The 18,064-nt window shown below is 38.4% G+C and overlaps 1 protein-coding gene across 2 annotated transcripts; it reads right to left on the bottom strand.

Moving 5' to 3' along the window:
• Positions 1–553: 553 nt before the first annotated feature.
• LOC127494556 (rab11 family-interacting protein 5) lies at positions 554–16,936 on the bottom strand. 2 transcript variants are annotated; one of them, XM_051860540.1, is made up of 6 exons: positions 15,959–16,936; positions 11,739–12,244; positions 10,712–11,264; positions 5,904–8,123; positions 2,719–2,863; positions 554–2,435 (listed from the first exon to the last, which is right to left on the bottom strand). In XM_051860540.1, the coding sequence occupies exons 1-6, from the start codon at positions 16,336–16,338 to the stop codon at positions 2,175–2,177; spliced, it is 4,065 nt and encodes a 1,354-aa protein (XP_051716500.1). In that variant the 5' UTR covers positions 16,339–16,936; the 3' UTR covers positions 554–2,174. The 2 variants fall into 2 exon arrangements, with proteins under 2 accessions (XP_051716500.1, XP_051716501.1); XM_051860541.1 differs by lacking the exon at positions 5,904–8,123 and having other exon boundaries at positions 15,959–16,907.
• Positions 16,937–18,064: the final 1,128 nt, after the last annotated feature.

Here is an 18,064-nt window from a genome sequence, read left to right as displayed (position 1 = left end):
CCCAAACAATGCAAGCAGAGACACTGTCAGTTTAAACTTGGATTACCACAACATTAATATTTTATGAAACCCATCTGCACAGCCATTTTATAGGAAACGATTCGCTGCAGTGACGATGAATCAGCGAACTGTAAAATCTTATATATGTAAAATTCATAATAATGTACTTTTTACCAATAGGCTGTTTTTAATGTAATATACAAAAATGAGTTTATATTTCAATAAAATATAGTCTAACGATTACAAAGTGGACTAAGCACAATAAATCATCTTAAAAGCACAGTAGTGCCACCCAGTGGCAATCAAATATAGCACTACCGTGATTGTTGATGTGGATGTGAGTACCACTGTACTGTTCTGGGCTGTGTTTACAAAAGCATTGTATGCCCAAGTAGAGCCATTCCCACGAATAGTCTCTACGATCATCTTAGTTTAAGATGCTTTTGAGAAACGCAGCCCTGATCCTTTAGTGAAGATTGAGCTTAAATCTCAGACCTATACAGGTCTTTATACAGGTCTCTTCTGTAAAGAACTCAAACCAAAACACGACAAATGATTTTATAACTTTATTTTCAAATAACTTTGAAAATGAAGCTGTTTGAAATAATTAGCAATAAATAAAACAAAATAAGAAAATACAAATATGAATGTATGTTGTAAATAAATCCAGAGGCACATTGCAAAATGGTGATTAAAAAGCAAAATGAATCAACAACAATCTAGAATCACAGTGCTGCATGACTCTTTCCTTGAACACATGGGGGAACACTGAGGGCTTTGTAACTACAACTAAAAAGGTTTCATTTTAGGATGCATTGTTACAAATACAACTTTTAATGCAGTGAGTCAACAAAATTAACTGCAACCCTGTACTTTCTTTAAGTCCAATACTGAGATCTTGTGTGACAGAATCTCCTATCATTTTTCATCAGAAGAATAAATGAGGAGACATCAACAAAAGAAAACACTGAATACTAAATAAAAATCACACACTGTAACCTTTAAAACAGAACAAAAACAATGGTATAAGACACCATCGGAATGAATATCAGAAAAAAAAAAGCACAGTGAAGTTACAATGCAGTATGCCAACACATTTTTGCCTTAAAAATAAACATTGTTTTTGTGGTTTAGAAAGCTTAGGCATTTGCATATCACTAAATTTGCTACATGAGCAATGATCTAAGTATTCAGCAGAGCTAAGGCTTCATGAATATATTTTATGTAGCATATATTAACTTAAGCTACGGTTTAGCAGGTTGTATTATTGCATAGCTTACATGATGCAGAAACAATCTCTGCTTTTGTGCGAGTGCTTGATGGAAGTGAGCATGCACTGATATCAGTGGCTTCAATGTGGCAAAGCTGACTGGCTCAAGCACAACGGTTTTGCATAATGCGCATTAAGGTGCTTTTAAAGCTATCAAGAAGTAAGATATTTATTTACATGTACAGAATATTTTTGAAAGCAATATTTTACATCAACTTAGACACAAGGTGTATTAGGCTACACATGTATTAAATATTACTAATGTTTTTAAATCTCTGGATTCATACTGAACAGTGTAACATTCGTTTTAATACAACGTGTAGTCAATAAACAATATTTTCTTGAGATTTGGACACGTTTGGAGGATTGAAAGGTAGATAAGTAGTTCAGTTTTTTTTTTTAATATTATTTTATTGTTATTCTATTTTACTTCCAATTCTGAGGAAAGAAGAGTGTTAAAGTGACATTTAAAGAAGTCGGTTATTATAGGCAGTGGTTTTTTTACTTGCATTTGTGGATTTTTGTAAGATATTTTTTATGTTTAACATTTTGGTACACTGATGCGTCAAGATCTTAGATCCTCTTATTCCCTATTATGAAAATTATCATATTCATGAACAGGAAGACATATTTGTGTAGATTTTATGAATATTTACATCTACATGAGATTAACAAAATCAATCTAAATGCAGATCCTTTTTTTTAACTTTTAACCACTGCCTTGTGCTCATATAATAACTAGTAGTATGCTAAGCTTCATTGACTGTGGATTTGGAAGTCCAGTAAAAAGCATGCAAAGCTTTATCGTGTCTATGTGAATCTGGCAGTTTTGAAATTTAATGGAGCATCACAAATGGCTTTAGATGAATAGTGTTTTCAGGACGGACGGAGCGGGTCACTGTAGTCATTTCGGTCTTGCGCGTACCTGCAGCAAGGTGGGCGTCTGTTCCATGATGCGCACCAGCAGTTTGTCAATGTAGTCCTCCAGGTCTCTGACCTGAACCCTCATCTTCTTCAGTTCGGCCTCACGTTTCTCCAATAACGCCACCTGCACCTCGGTTTCAGCTCGCTGCTTCTTGACGTCCATTTCCTGCTGAAGCAGCAGAGATATCAGCTCCATGTTGGTCATGTTCTGATACTGAGCCCGGGCCTCCATCAGAGTCAACTGCACAGGAAACAGAAACACAGTCATGCTTTCGAGAGAAAGACAGTAATGAGGTACTGCATGTTATGTAGACTCATGAGCTAAATCTACTTCATTAAGCGTTTCAGCTGATTTTCGATCACTTGTGCATTCTTTCAGTATCTTCACAGTGCAATCAGCACAAGTCCATATTCATTTCACTGAGACCCTAAATAACCTCTCAGATCATTATGCTTTTTTAGTAGAAGGGACATTAGATTAAAACTTTGTTTATAGCACCTTTACTTCATGAAACTTTCAGTACCTGGTTTGTCTCATCCTCAGCAGTGGTTGGTGGCGCAGATTTTCCAGGGTTGATGGTGGACTTGAGTTTTTCCAGAACTGAGCGGCTTTCAGGTTTCTTCTCTCCCTGCACAACCGTGTTGGTCAAGGGCTTCACTGGGTGAGGGCTGTACAGCGGTGCAAAAAGGACATAAATTAAGTATTTATGTAGACTTCAACATGGTTTAACTGGTACTGTGTGAGAATCTTGTACTTTCGGCTACTTTTCTAAATTTTATTAACTTCCTGGTGAGTTAGTAAGTATAGCACAAGCAATAGCGAATAGTTGAAGAAGCAGTGGTTAAAAGTGACATATACTGTACACAAAAACTTGTCCAATGACATTTGTTCCAGAATCATTGTCAATTTGTCTGGTGTTTCCTGAGCGGTATATACATATTGTACTAGCTTGGAAAAACAACAGGAACTGATTGTTGTAGAACCATGTTTGCAATGGCAAGTTTTTAACAGTTTTATTACTCAAGAGTTGCTCTGTTTTGGTTTAGTTCACCCAAAAATGAAAATTCTGTCATTTATTACTCACTCATGTCATTCCAAACCCGTAAGACCTTTGTTCATCTTGGGAACACAAATTAAGATATTTTTGATGAAATCCGAGAGCTCTCTGACTCCTCAATAGACAGCAATTTAACCACCATTTTCAAGGTCCAGAAAGGTACTAAAGACATTGTTAAAAAAGTCGACATGACTGCAGTGGTTCAACCTTAATTTCATTAAGCGACGAGAATTCTTTTTGAACACTTCCAGGTTCTACGTCAAAACACAGAGTCGTTATTGGCCGGCTCTTGCGTCAGCATCACACGCATGCGTCGTGCTGCTCACGTGAACAGCGTCTGCCAATACTGAGCCGCCGTTCTGACGTAGAACCTGGAAGCGCTGATGTAAACAGCGCAAGAGAATGACACAGAAGAGAGGATATTGTTGAATAAAGTCATTACTTTTCTTTTCTTTTGTGTGCACAAAAAGTATTCTCGTCACTTCATAAAATTAAGGTTGAACCACTGCAGTCACGTCGACTATTTTAACAATGTCTTAGGGCTGGGCGATACAGCTAAAAAAATTATCACGATATAATGTTTCATATTGATCGGTATCGATAAAATTTTAGTAGAAAAAAATGTTTGAATTTAACCAATGCATTTTTAATTAAGGCAAACAAATAATGTTTAAAACAAAGCAAAATAAAATGTAAACAAATCTTTTATATTTTATATGAAGATTAAATAAATAAGTGTTAAAGAAACTTAGAGCTGCACAATTCTGGATAAATTGAGAAACGTTTTTGTTTGTTTCAAACCAAGATCACAATTCTGAATGTCAACTAAACGAAATAAGATAATTTACAAGAGGTTCTGACAAAATAATACTTGCTGCAGTCTATTTTAAAATTTTAAATATATTTGAATTAATTATTTAAAAAAAAAAAATCTGTTTGGATGTAAGATTCAATGACACGCCCATAAATACTCTTGTTTCATTATTGGATGAATCTGTTATTGAAAGAATCTGTTGAATGAAGATTCAAAGTCAAATCAATTTTTTAACAGTCACTTGTCTCCACCTGGTGGTGAAACAATGTAATCGATAAATGCGTCATTTTCAGCGCCAAATTTCTTTCAGAAGCTGATTTGCTCTATTTTGATCGATAACATAGACATTAGTGTTTTATCTGAACTATAAACTTTTATCGCAGTACTTCTGTTATAATTTGAATATTTGTAACACAGAAATAAAGATACTGTGTAGTTGAAAACACTGTTTTGTGCGGCTGTTAATACCGACATAACAACTGCTCTCTCAAGACAAACTTTGAAGTAGATCAACTGTAAGACGTAAGGAAACCATGAAACTGCCACACTAATGAGCTGACGTACTTTTTTATTCACAATCTCCTCGTCGGCCGGCAGGTACAGCACTCATTTTCATGTGTTTGTGTGTTCTGATTTCACGTGGCGATTGCGCAACTGAACTCCACGGCAACTTGTTTGCTGTCACTCGTAGCGCGTCATTTAACTGAAACTATATCTAGGGTTATATCGAACATTTTTTCTATCGTTATCGATTAAGACGTACCGTTGATAAATATCGATACCGTTTTATCGCCCAGGCCTACGATGTCTTTACTACCTTTCTGGACCTTGAAAGTGGTGGACCATCAAAAATATCTTAATTTGTGTTCTGAAGATGAATGAAGGTCTTACGGGTGTGGAACAACATGAGGGTGAGTAATTAATGACAGAATTTTCATTTTTGGGTGAACTACCCCTTTAATGCTCTCCGTTTTCTTTCATTTAAGCATCAACTGGTTTGGAGATTTAATAAAACATTTTAACAAAATGAATAAAATGATTCATTTATTGTTAAAAATCCTTTTAGTTAATTAAGATGAAGCTGAGATAAATTAAAATATAAACATTAGATAAACTTACTTTATAAAACTTAAATGAAAATTAGAAATGCTATTTTGGCAACTTACTAAAATAAAATATAAAAATATAAAATATATCCTAAAAGTCCTTCTGAGAAATAATAAAAATTATTGAGACATCTTGGCAAATCTCAGCACTAAGACATTTTTGAGGTAATTTTTTAAAAGGAGACACCTGTAAGATTACTGGATTTAAAAAAGGAGTCTCAAGCAATTTAATGGCAATGCTGTTTAGGAGAAGCACCTCAGATATTAAAGAGATCTTATTTGCAATTTTTGTCTCTGGGTACTAACAAGCAGGTCAGTCGTCCGTCATACTAGAGTCTTCATCTTACATCATCAAACCTCTCACAAACAGTAGATGCATACAATACAACTCTGTCATCTAACTTTAGACTATTTTTGGTAAGTTTAGTTACCTCTACAAAAACAGAATGAGAAAGCAACAGAAAAGCAAAGATGAAAAATGAAATAACTAAAGGTAACACAGCATGAGAAAACCAGGAGGAAACATAAGAGATGGTGCCGGAGAAATGCATTTTACACATTTGTCAAAGTCCAAATTATAGCAAGCTATGAGCGCAAAAACAAAGTTTCTTCTAGGCCAACATATGTGAGAGCATCTATGAGCCTGTCCTAGTGCACCTGTGAGAGAGAATGAGGTCATTTCTCAGGTGAGAGCAGAGGTGAGTGCGCTTTTAAAGGCAGTGAGGTCTCACCTGCTCTCCTCATGGGGCAGGAGGACGTTTGCTGGCTGTGTCTCCTCAGGTGAGAGGGAGAGCGGTGCATCAACGTGGGACTGGGCTGTGGAGGAGCATGTGGAACCCATGCTGGGCATCTCGTTTGGGGGATTTGCCAGATAGGAAGGGTCAAGGCGGAGACAGGAATTAGTACCAGCTAATGGGGTGGGTGAAGGGGAAAAATCATGCAAAATGAGGTCTGATGCAGGGTTATGAGAGCCTGGGAGCGAGCTGGCACCGAAAACAGTTTTGGGTGAGCTTGTGGTTGAGCGTGGTCTGATGCGGGCTGATCTGACTTCTGTTGAAAAGGGGCTTCTGGAGTTTCTTGGAGCTACTCTAGCATGCAAGTCCTCAAAGCTGATTTGTTCATCCAGTGTCGAACAAGATCCCTTGACCTCACTGTTCTTTGAGAAGCAGACTTCAGAGTTTAGGTTACCGTCTGTTAAACGAACATTAAGCTCCTCATCATCATGCGTAGTGAGCAAGACAGAACTGTCTTTCACCATCTCTGGTTTGATTTGAGTTGTCACAGTGTTGTCATTGCTTGAGCATGTTTGAGTGATCACAGTGATTTCTTCTCTGAGGAGAACGTCAGCCACGTCGTGAGAGTCACAGTTAAACGTTGAAGCAGTGTTTTGGTGTTCACAAGGGTTGACATTTTGTCCTTCCAGTCCTTCACAAGATCTCTCAAAAGGTGATGAGCAATGGTTATGGTTTTGTGAGTTAGACAAATGTGATGCGATATCATTATGGGTGTTCTTTGGTGAAAACATCTCCAACTCTGATGTCATTCTGCACAATATATCCTCAGGTAAGCCTGGTGAGCACCTGGGAAGTAAGGAATCGTTCCCAGAGTGCAAATGTGAACAATCTTTGGATGCTTTATCTTCTTTATTCATTTCAAAAGGTGGTTGCAACTCCGACGGTGAACTTTCAGAATCAATGAAAGCAAACTCTGAAGTAATATCTGTATTATTGTTTGAATCTCTAGGGGAGAGGGTCAACAAACCCATGTCATTGGTTTTAGTCTTTTGTTGTTGCTCATTCGAGACCTTTACTTCACAGGACAATTCTGAATCGTGTTTGGGTTGGGCCTGAGGTGAACTGCAAAGTGATTCGGCCACTGTGGTTTCCCAATCAGACGGAAAACACAGCGTTTCAGGTACCGTGTTCTCGCATTCAGAGCTTCCAAGTGCATCTTCACCAAAACCATTTGGAGAAGCGTCAGCACTGTTGTTTGTAGGGAAATCTTGCCCTGTTGCTTCCCCAGCCATGAACTGGTTCAGTTTGATACCACTGTGCAACTCTGCTTCCATCTTGTAATGCCCTACTGAAGAAATGTGATGCAACTCTTTATCTGAACATAAAACTTGAGAGTTCCTCTTCAAGTCTCCGTCTCTCACATGCTGAAGGGAGGCAAAATCAGTCTGGGAGAGAAAGCAGGCCTCTTTCTGCACAGCCAGCTCCTGGGCTCTATCCAACCAGCTGTCCGTGGTGATCACTTGGGTCCTCATGGGTCTACGTGGTGGTAGAGGAGGCAGATCCCATGGCTTTGAAATACCCATATCAACTTCATCAACTCTTAAACCAATTGCTTTATCATTTACAAACATCATCTGGTTTGTATTTGGTACCTGTGAAAGAAACGGTGCTGACGGAGGTCTAGTTGGAGTCCCATTTGGCGATTTGAGACGGCTGGTGGCAAATTCCTCAAAATCATCCCATTCCCCAGCCCTCTCAGACAGAGAGTGGTTCGGATTATTATTTGAGTTTGCTTCTGGGGTCTCAGGCATAATGGTCGGAAGAGACCTCTGCCTGGACATACTCCTGGGTCTATCCCGCTTTATTGCGGACATTTTGTTCGGCATTCCATTACGGAGGGGACCGGATCCGACTGGATAATGATAAAGACTGGAATTGAGAGAACAGTAACCAGCAGTTGGAGACTTCAGTGCTTCCTCAGCTATAAGATCCTCAAAAAAAGGATTTTGCTGTAGTCGTGTGAGGAACGGGTTGGAGGGAGAGATGGAAGGGGGTGTTGGGGAAGAGTGGGTGAATGGGTTGGTGTGATTGCCACTAGGGGGAGACACCGAGCCAGTAGTGCAACTGAGTGGAAGAGAGCATGGGGGCTGACTGGGTGAGCAAGGGATCTGACAGGGGGTGTCTGAGCTGCTCTCTACCTTAGGAGAGACTCCCAGCCTGTGGAGGGAAGGCACAAGTAGTCCTCTTAGTCATAGTGTGTAATGGGCCATAACATCTAACTATGGGTGGGGGGAGAGACAGTTCTTCTCTATTACAGAGAAACCTGTTAATAGAAGAAAAACTGTCTTTGGATTCAAATTTGTTTATGTTTTGTTCAGGAAGTGTCTGGCATGTTTTGACCAGCTTGCAAACTGTTTTCCTACATAAATACTGTTGGTTTAGCTGGAACAATTGAAAAAGAGCAATGAGGGGGGAGGGGGGGCGAGGCGTTTTCTTACATTCTAAAATCTATAATTAGGGGTGGCCAATATATTTCAGTAGACACAATAAACTGATAGAAATTTGACAATTGTAAATTTATCTATCGCTCATGTGATGTTGCATCGTAGCGATTTTAAACCATTTAAGTGCAAAAAGGTGCAACAGATAATTCAATTTGGTATTTTCATTCTGACAGATGGTTTTCTGTGGACACACCCGAAGTGCGCACACATAAAGCCATCTGTCACACAGCATGAGTAATGAATTTAGTACTTTTTCGTGGTTTATTGTGCTTAAAGTTATGTAAAAATGCCCGTCTTGAGTATTCAGGTAAACACAGTCGTTTGTGTCTTAAAGGGTTAGTTCACCCAAAAATGAAAATTCTGTCATTGATTACTCACCCTCATGTCGTCCCACACCCATAAGACCTTTGTTCATCTTTGGAACACAAATTAAGATATTTCTGATAAAATTCGATGGCTCAGTGAAGCCTCCATTGACAGCAAGATAATTAACACTTTCAAATGCCCAGAAAGGTACTAAAGACATAATTAAAACAGTTCATGTGACTACAGTGGTTTAACCTTAATGTTATGAAGTCACGAGAATACTTTTTGTGTGCCAAAAAACAAAATAATGACTTTATTCAACAATATCTAGTGATGGGTGATTTCAAAACACTGCTTCATGAAGCTTCACAAATCTTTTGTTTCGAATCAGTGGTTGGAGCGCGTATCAAACTGCCAAAGTCACGTGAACCATTGAAATTTTGAAACACTTATGACGTAACAAAGCCTCGTTTACTGAAAGCACGTGACTTTGGCACACCGAACCACTGATTCGAAACAAAAGATTCATAAAGCTTCGAAGCTTCATGAAGCAGTGTTTTGAAATTGCCCATCACTAGATACTGTTGAATGAAGTTGTAATTTTGTTTTTTGGAGCACAAAATGTATTCTTGTCGCTTCATAACATTAAGGTTGAACCACTGTAGTCACATGAACTGTTTTAAATATATCTTTAGTACCTTTCTGGGCGTTTGAAAGTGTAAATTAACTTGCTTTCAATGCAGGCCTCACTGAGCCATCGGATTTTATCAAAAATATCTTAATTTGTGTTCTAAAGATGAACGAAGGTCTTATGGGTGTGGAACAACATGAGGGTGAGTAATTAATGACAGAATTTTCATTTTTGGATGAACTAAACCTTTAAGTGAACAAACAATTGGGAGAAAATCAGATGTGTATAGGTCTTAAACATCTTACAGCCTACTGTAATACACTTGCTGCTGTCTGTGTCCTTAATGTTAATCAAACAACAAAAGAATAAGAAAATCACTCACTGCTCTTGACTAAATAATTTTAGCTTTAATAATAATCAGTATATATTTTATTTATTCCGCGAGGACTATGCAGTGTTTTATTTCACATTTGATTACTTTATTCCGTTTCTGTATTTCTTACTTCTGTTAGATAGTCCTACCTGAAAGTCTGAGAAGCACTGTTGATATAATTTGTAGCTTTGTTCTATTGTAGTTATTTGTTAGTCAGTGATAAACTAATAACTAAGAATAACTGTTTATTTGTCTTCATTAATCTTGAAAAATGTATATATTAGTTAGGCTAATATTGTTTAAAATTTTCGTAACAACCTTATTTCCAGCAAAATAACTATACATTGAGACATATATTGTTATTGTGAAATAAAATTACACATATTGTGATATAAGAATTTTTTGTCATAGCACCCACCCCTAACTCTAACTAATTCAAATAAAACAGGTGTGAACTATAAGAAAATGGTTGGATGTGTTGGAAAAAAAACATGCTGCTGAACGAAAAGATGAAATTACTGAAAGGTGAAATAATTAAAAAAAAAAAAATCAATTTAATATAAGTGGACATTTCTTGTAAAAAATAAAATAAAATAAAATAGCTGATGATTTTGAATGCTTCAACAAATTTGTGGATCTTGACATTTTTTTTTGGATGAAAACACATTAACAAGCTCTTCTTTGAAAATTGTCTTGACCTTTGCTCTGCAGACCAAGAGCAATATATAAAGGAATGAAATGGAAAAAGCTGCTGCAGTAACTGTTGCATCAGCAAATTCAAACAGCTCCTTTTTCTAAGAATATTCTCTGAGGACCAAAATGCAGGCTGACATTTAAAGCCGTTCCCTTAAAAACAAAGTATCCCTTTTGAATAACATCTGACAGTCAGATACAGATCACGGGGAATGGCTATTGATGATATTGATACATGTGCAAAGTCAGACATCTTTTGTACTGTAACATAAGACCTAGTAGCCGTGCTTTCACTCACCTTGGCTTGTTCTGTGAGTCACCTGAGCCAAACCATCCTCTGCGTCTGCCCTCAAGCGGAGCAGAAACCTGGCTCTGCTCCGGCTTGGCTGGGAGAGAGTCACTCCTCCCACTAGAAAAAAGAGTTTTCCTCAGCTTTTTCCCTTTATCCACCACTTCCACAGGTCCAGCGGCCTGCACTGTCTTTCCCTCTGGAGTGGCAGCCCCTTGGGTCTGACTTTGAGCTCCATCCATCTCCCCATCCTCCTTCTTGCTCTTTTCAATGGACCAGCGTCTACCATCGCTCTTCTGTGAGTCCTCGCCACGTCGGGTCAGGTTCTGGAGAGAGCGAGAAAGGGGTGCGCATTTCTCCAGCAGGGAGCGCTTGGCCGGGTTAGTGCTTGGACTCTTGGGGCTGACAGGCTCGGATGAGTAGATATGGCTACCGTTGATGCAGAGGGTTGATTTGGAGAGCGCCGTGTTCTGACCTTTTAGGTTTTCCACGGCAGGGCTAAGATGAGGAACACCTGTGATCTTACTGGCTTCGTCGCTGTGTGCACGCTTATGGGTCATCACTTTAAAAACACGGATCACAGAGAGAAGAGAGAGAAAGGGTACCAACAAAGATCGGTATGTGTCGACCAGACATTTGAGGAGTGGTTTGAAAGAGGTCTTAAAGGGATAGTTCACCCAAAAATGAAAATTCTGTCTTAATTTACTCAACCTCATGTCATTCCAAATTTCCTTCATCTCTGAAACACAAAAGAAGATATTTTGAAAAATGTCTCAAAGTTTTTGCTTTGTCCACACAATAAAAGTCAAAGCTGTCCAATGTTGTTTTGGACACCACTGACTTTAATTGTATGTGTAACTGTGTAACATTTTTGATCCATAGAATAAAGAAAATAATACACGTTTGGAATGTCATGAGGGTAAGTAAATTATCAAAAACTATAGGGAGCCCACATTATATAAATTATCAATAGTAAATTGTATAATAATTATGATAGTGAATTCTCAGAGTTTAACTCTTCTTATAGCTGACTGACCTTTGATCCCTCCTTCAGTGTCCATTCGGAAGGGCTCCAACACTCTGCTGCTGTAGACAGGCGTTCTGGACAGCTCTACTGGGACGAATGGTTCCCCAGCAGACGATGCCATGCTACTGTCCGAAGCCAATGATGAACAGGACCGTGTGTCTGAATTCTTGCGTAGTTTCCCTTTAAGGAAGAAGTCTTTCACCTTGCTCCGGTGTTCATCGACCACCTCTTCCTCGCCTGGCTCATCGGGTCCACCATCTCCGGCAAACGGAGGACCTACAGACCCTGATAGGGCGGCATAGCGGCCAGGCAAAATGGCAGAGGAGGACTCCACGTCTCCCCGCTTTCTTCCTGTGACGCGGTCCTTCAGTTTCCCAAATGCAGAACGAGGCTTGTCCGTTATGGTCAAATCATACATACTAGCGGTCATGTTGTTGCGGGTGAACTGGATGTTGACCTGCAGCTCTCCCCGCTCCTTCTCCTTTCGACCAGCCTTGGAGTGCAGCTTGAGCCACCTTAAGCATAGAAAGAAAAAAAAGCAAATCATGTAAGAGCTAATGTATATTATCTAATGCGCACTTAAATTTAATGTTTAAAAACGCTAACATTTTAATAACTTTTTTAAAAGTATCTTAAGCAAATGTTAAAATGAATATTCATTTTTCATATTGTACATTTTAATGTTGTGATAAAAAACACTTGTAGCATTAAAAATTAGTTTTAATTTAATTTATTTAGACCAAATATCATAGAATTGTAATACTGATTATTTATCAGTTATTGACAATTAAATGAAAATCAATATTGCAGATAATTTTAATTTTGGTGCATCCCTATTTTAGAACATCAATATCTTTTAATGGTTATGATAAACATAAATCTGAATCTCATGAAGACTGCCAAGAACATATTCAGATTATATTGTACCCAACTTAAAGGGTTAGTTCACCCAAAAATGAAAATTCTGTCATTTATTACTCACCCTCGTGCCGTTTTACACCCGTAAGACCTTCGTTAATCTTCGGAACGCAAATTGAGATGTTTTTGTTTAAATCCGATGGCTCCGTGAGGCCTACATAGGGAGCAATGACATTTCCTCTCTCAAGATCCATAAAGGTACTAAAACATATTTAAATCAGTTCATGTGAGTACAGTGTTTCAATATTCAAAACACTGCTTCAGGAAGTTTCGGAGCGCCAAAGTCACGTGATGTCAGCAGTTTGGCGGTTTGACACGCGATCCGAATCATGATTCGACACGCTGATTCATTACGCTCCGAATCTTCCTGAAGCAGTGTTTAGAAATCGGCCATCACTAAGTAAGTCGTTATTTTGTTTTTTGTTTTTGGCGCACCAAAAATATTCTCGTCGCTTTACAATATTAATATTGAACCACTGTACTCACATGAACTGATTTAAATATGTTTTTAGTACCTTTATGGATCTTGAGAGAGGAAATGTCATTGCTCCCTATGGAGGCCTCACGGAGCCATCGGATTTAAACAAAAATATCTTTATTTGTGTTCCGAAGATCAACAAAGGTCCTACGGGTGTAAAACGGCACGAGGGTGAGTAATTAATGACAACATTTTTGGGTGAACTAACCCTTTAAACATTTTTTTTTTTTTTTTTTTTGGCAAAATCAAATTAAAACCCATTTTATAATTAAAATTGTATGATTTGTGACATTATTTTAAAGACATGACATGACATTATTAAAATATATTACAGTACAAAACATTTATTTAAAATTGTAATAAAATTTCATAATATTACTGCATTTTTGATTAAATAAATGCAGACATGGTGAGGATGAGACTTTCAAAAACATTTTAAAAATCTTACTGATCCAAAACCTTTGAACAATGGTATTTTTCTTTTGATTTTGGGGGGAAAACAACAATTTCAGGCTGAACTATTACACTTCAAATGATGCTCTCACTGAAGGCCTCATCTTTTATAACATCGGCTTGAACAAACTGCTGTGACCTATACAGGAGTGCAAACACAAGCCTCTTGAACGAATGTTACTGCATTACTATAGTGCCGTCCCTTTGTCTCAGAGAACCAGTGGTGAAACTATTTCCTCCATTTCCGCTACACCACAGAGCACCTCATGTGCGCACACGTGCAGAGAGCCAAGACAAACGCCTTAAACTGGGAGACGGCAGAAGAGAGAGAAAGAGAGGGAGAAAGAGGTGCAACTCTGAGCTCAATTAAATCCAGATGTGCAGAACAGCCTCACGCCTACAATGACATGTGATGATTCAGATTCAGAATAGCGTGTGCAGAGATGGACATTTCCGTATGTCTCCATATGACCTGAAATGCCTGAGAGGCCTACAAGGGAGTGCAAACATAAACTAGAAAATGATAAACATTGAATGTTGACTTGAAAAAATTAATTTGCTATGCTGTAACTAGACAAATCCACCCACCACACCTTAGCATAGTGGTGTTCAAGGTGGTTGCAGGAGGTCTTCAGGATTACTAGAAATTTGTACTAGAAAAAATTGTTTTGATTTTCTTTGGCAGATCTGGAAGTATTAAATCCAGTAACATGCTTATACTGATAAGAAATATACAAATCAATATAATAATTAGGCTTATATTATAATCTTCAATTGCATTTGGTACTTACTAACACCTTTATGGTGCTTAATTAAGTCAGTTTTGTTAGTTGAACACTGAGTGAATTTGAAAGTTGAATGGTGGACGTGAGAATAAAGGAAGGCGTATCGAATATGAAAATAACAATGTTATTGTTGCTCAGCATGGCTCACTGACTTCCTCCCTCACTTGTTTATAGAGGTTTCAGCCAAGAGGCCCCCACCTACCTCATCTCTTCCTCCCCTCCCATTACAAATGATTTACTCCTAATGATGGCACTGCTAGATATGTAGTTAAGCTTCATCTGTATTACATGTGGAAGCTTCTAAACAAGAGATATATTCAAATAAAATGAACATTGAAAAAAGAACAAGATTCCAGAAAGGTTACATCTGTTGGACTACAGTGAAATGTGTGTTTGTTGAGCTTCAGTCAGACTCTGTGACCATTCTGACACACACTGGTACTGCCCTGTGTGAAGGCATGACTCTGTGCCAGCACTATGCAAGCGGACTGATGAGGACTAGACGCAGCATGCCCCTCCAAGTATGTTGATGTTGTTGTGTCTGTAAAAACATATCCCATTACTCTGGTATTCAAAACAATGTTGGTTTTGCACTTCCCATAGATTGCTTGTGTGGCTATGACCACCATGCATTTGTTTAATGTTGCATGTGACATCAGTAATTTAGGTTAAGTTTTGGTGGCAGGCCAAAGAATCTTCCTGCAGTTCTGTTATGTTGCAAATGCGAATGTCTGTCCAACTGTGAAATGGATGCACAGAAATTCTTCCACCCAAAATCACAGGCTCAAGGTTTTGGCATGCCTGTGTCAAATATCCCAGGACTATATCAACTGAAAAACAAGGAAAGCTTCTATGCTTTAAAAGTACATTAAATTACATGAACTGTAAAGCTATAATAACCATAAAGATAGAACTTAAGGCTACACAATCACTCTTTCATGCTGTCATGTGGGAATGATGAAGCGGCAAAAACAACACTAAAAATGGCATGTTTTTTATTTTTTACATCTACCCAAAAATCAGTGTAATTTTAGTATAATTGAGATACTATTATTGTTTTCCACTTCCATTTTAATTTTAGTTCGTGTTTTAATCATTTTTATTAGTCTTTTTTGGATGTCTATATAGTTTTTATTCAATTTTATTTCAGTTTTAAGTTGATCTATTTTAGCACATCAAATGAAAATGAGAAATGTTGCCTTGGAACTTAGCTGAAATAAAATCAGTTTATATATATATATATATATATTTATTATTTCAGTTAATGTTTATTTTCAAGTGACGAAAATGTTTTAGTTAACTATGATAACCCTGCCTGTTATACAAATGTTTTCATGCATGTCTGCTGAAACTTTAACCAATGCTGGTTAGCTGGTCTCCTAGTTTAGAAGAGTTTTGGACACAAACCAGCTAAGACGAGAAAACCACAATGATGTATATTGGAATATCATGTAAATACCTTGGGACGTGAATATGGTAATCATGCAGTACCATGGTAACTGATGCCACTGTACCATGGTACTGACACAGTACAAAAGTCTTAAAGAGGCCCAAGAGGCCTATTAATTGATCCTATTATTAGCTCTAATACTCACTCATTTCTAGGACACATTCCTTCCTGGAAAACTTTGTCGAGTGGGACAATAATTTGACCGAGAAACACGTCCAACCCGATCAGAACTCTATGCATCACGGTGAGCACCAGGTTGCTGCTCCCGGGCGGGTACGCGCTCGTCCCACCCGCCTCCAGGAGCCCGGGCGGCAGCTCAAACGAGCACTCCTCGTTCCACTGCGGCTCCTCAGCCTTCTCCACCAGGCCGGTGGTGTACTTCTCCTTGCCGACCTGGATGATAGTGTAAACATAGCGGCTGCCTTGCTTGCCCTTCGTCCGCAGACCCCTTGCGCGAAGGACGGTCACGTTGACATGCGTCGGGACCCATCTCTGATCATCGTCGTCCAGGCTTATAAGAGGCATCCCAGTGCAGTTGGAGACGCAGTTGTTTGGGATAATCTAACAGAATGACACTTGCGCATTGGATAACTATGCACTGCCCGCGCCCTTGTGCCTGTCCGCCGCGCGAAGTTGCAGTAAGAGAAATCGCTGCATTATCGTTCAGCTCAATTCAAAAGACGTTAACAATCGCAACGCTGACGATAATAAAAAGCCCATATAATCCCTCGCGAGACAAACTTCACATCAATTTACTTCAGTGGGCGTTGTAGACCCTCGGCGTCACCACCACAACAGATTTTGACAACTCACTGCGCTGCTGCTGCGCGGCCCGCCCTCCAACATTTTGTGGGGGCTCCGCAATAAAGTATCCAGCAGAATTAAAGAGAAAGGCAGCTCAAATCCGTGCTGGGATAGTTCATATTAGAACATAATGAATAATCTAGCAGAGATCACTGTTTGAGCTCTACCTTGACTTGGAATGAGGGGAACAAGCCAGAATGTGTTAAAACACGTCTCCACCTGAATCAGCTCAAAGCTGTAGTGGCTTTTCTTTCGTGAAAGAGTTTTGAATTAATCCTTTCAGGGAGCGAATCGGTGTGTTTGAACAAATCTTTTAACTCGTTCACTTTCATGGATCTCGCAAAGAGCATCTCATTGGTTGGGCCTACTGAACGAATACGCCCCTTCACTAAACGATTTGCTGTTTTGAGTAGTTTCAGGTGTCTATGTAAGACCGAAATGGACGTTTTCCAAATCAGTGGCCGTTTTAATACAATTTAATAAATTTGCTAAAATTATGAAGGTTATCTCTAAAACTCCAACTGTAAACCTTACTCCACATGGGCATCATTCATGAACGAATTGAATGAACTGGGAATATTGTTAATGAAATGTGAACAGCACTTAAACACGTTCGGTGCACGCAAATTTTAATAAAAGTAATGTTATATAGGATAACTTTTTCCGGTAGACTCGACGCTTACCTAATAGGTTGGGTAAATGATTCAAGGACTCGCTCGACTTCACCTAGAAAAATATCACTGCACGAATGAGAATCTGAATGACTCTGTTAGGAAACCGATCCATGAGATTCGAGTCATGAATCAACCCCCACCACTCATGCAGTACAATGGTGGCGTGTAGGAGTGCAAGGGGTGGGGTTCGATGCTATCTCTGCTAAACTGTCTCATGATGAAAATTATATTTTTTCTAGCTGAACGAAATCTCGTTTCAGCCATATTACGCAATGCCTGGAAATGCCTGCATTACAGAACATACTATAGTTGAAAAGATAACTGCACTTAATTTGCAAACAGTGTATGTTGATTCCCACATGAAAAAATACTATAGTAATTTATACTATACTATAGTTTGGTTAAAAAACACTAAAGTACTTGAACTAATGTGTGGTAATTCTATAGTTGCTGTGGTAATATAACAACTATAGTAATATAAACAAATTACTTTAAGTTTTCTACAACTATAGGGTATATTATACTACAATACATTACAGTTTACTGTAGTAAAAACTAAAGTATACTACAGTATTTATTACAGTTTATCAGTTCACTATAGTTAATACTACAGTATGCGGTAGCATTAACAATGTGTTGTAAATACTATAATATATACAGTTTACTACAATTTACTATAGTATGGTTCAAAAACACTAAAGTACTTGAATTAATGTGTTGTGGTAATTCTATAGTTACTGTAGTAATATAACAACTATAGTAATATAAACAAA

The sequence above is a fragment of the Ctenopharyngodon idella genome, chromosome 14 (assembly GCF_019924925.1).
Source record: "Ctenopharyngodon idella isolate HZGC_01 chromosome 14, HZGC01, whole genome shotgun sequence".
NCBI lineage: Eukaryota > Metazoa > Chordata > Actinopteri > Cypriniformes > Xenocyprididae > Ctenopharyngodon > Ctenopharyngodon idella.
The sequence above is the reverse complement of the archived record's forward strand: the minus strand, read 5'-3'. Positions and strand labels throughout refer to the sequence as shown.

What these genes read in the sequence shown, in the direction of transcription:
- LOC127494556 (XM_051860540.1), bottom strand. Translation starts at nt 16,338, where the DNA reads ATGCCTCTTATAAGCCTGGACGACGATGATCAGAGATGGGTCCCGACG. An exon ending in CACTGAAGGAGGGATCAAAG is followed by an intron (nt 11,265 to 11,738) that starts GTCAGTCAGCTA and finishes GTGTTTTTAAAG; the next exon opens with TGATGACCCATAAGCGTGCA. An exon ending in CTGCCCCATGAGGAGAGCAG is followed by an intron (nt 2,864 to 5,903) that starts GTGAGACCTCAC and finishes ACCGCTGTACAG; the next exon opens with CCCTCACCCAGTGAAGCCCT.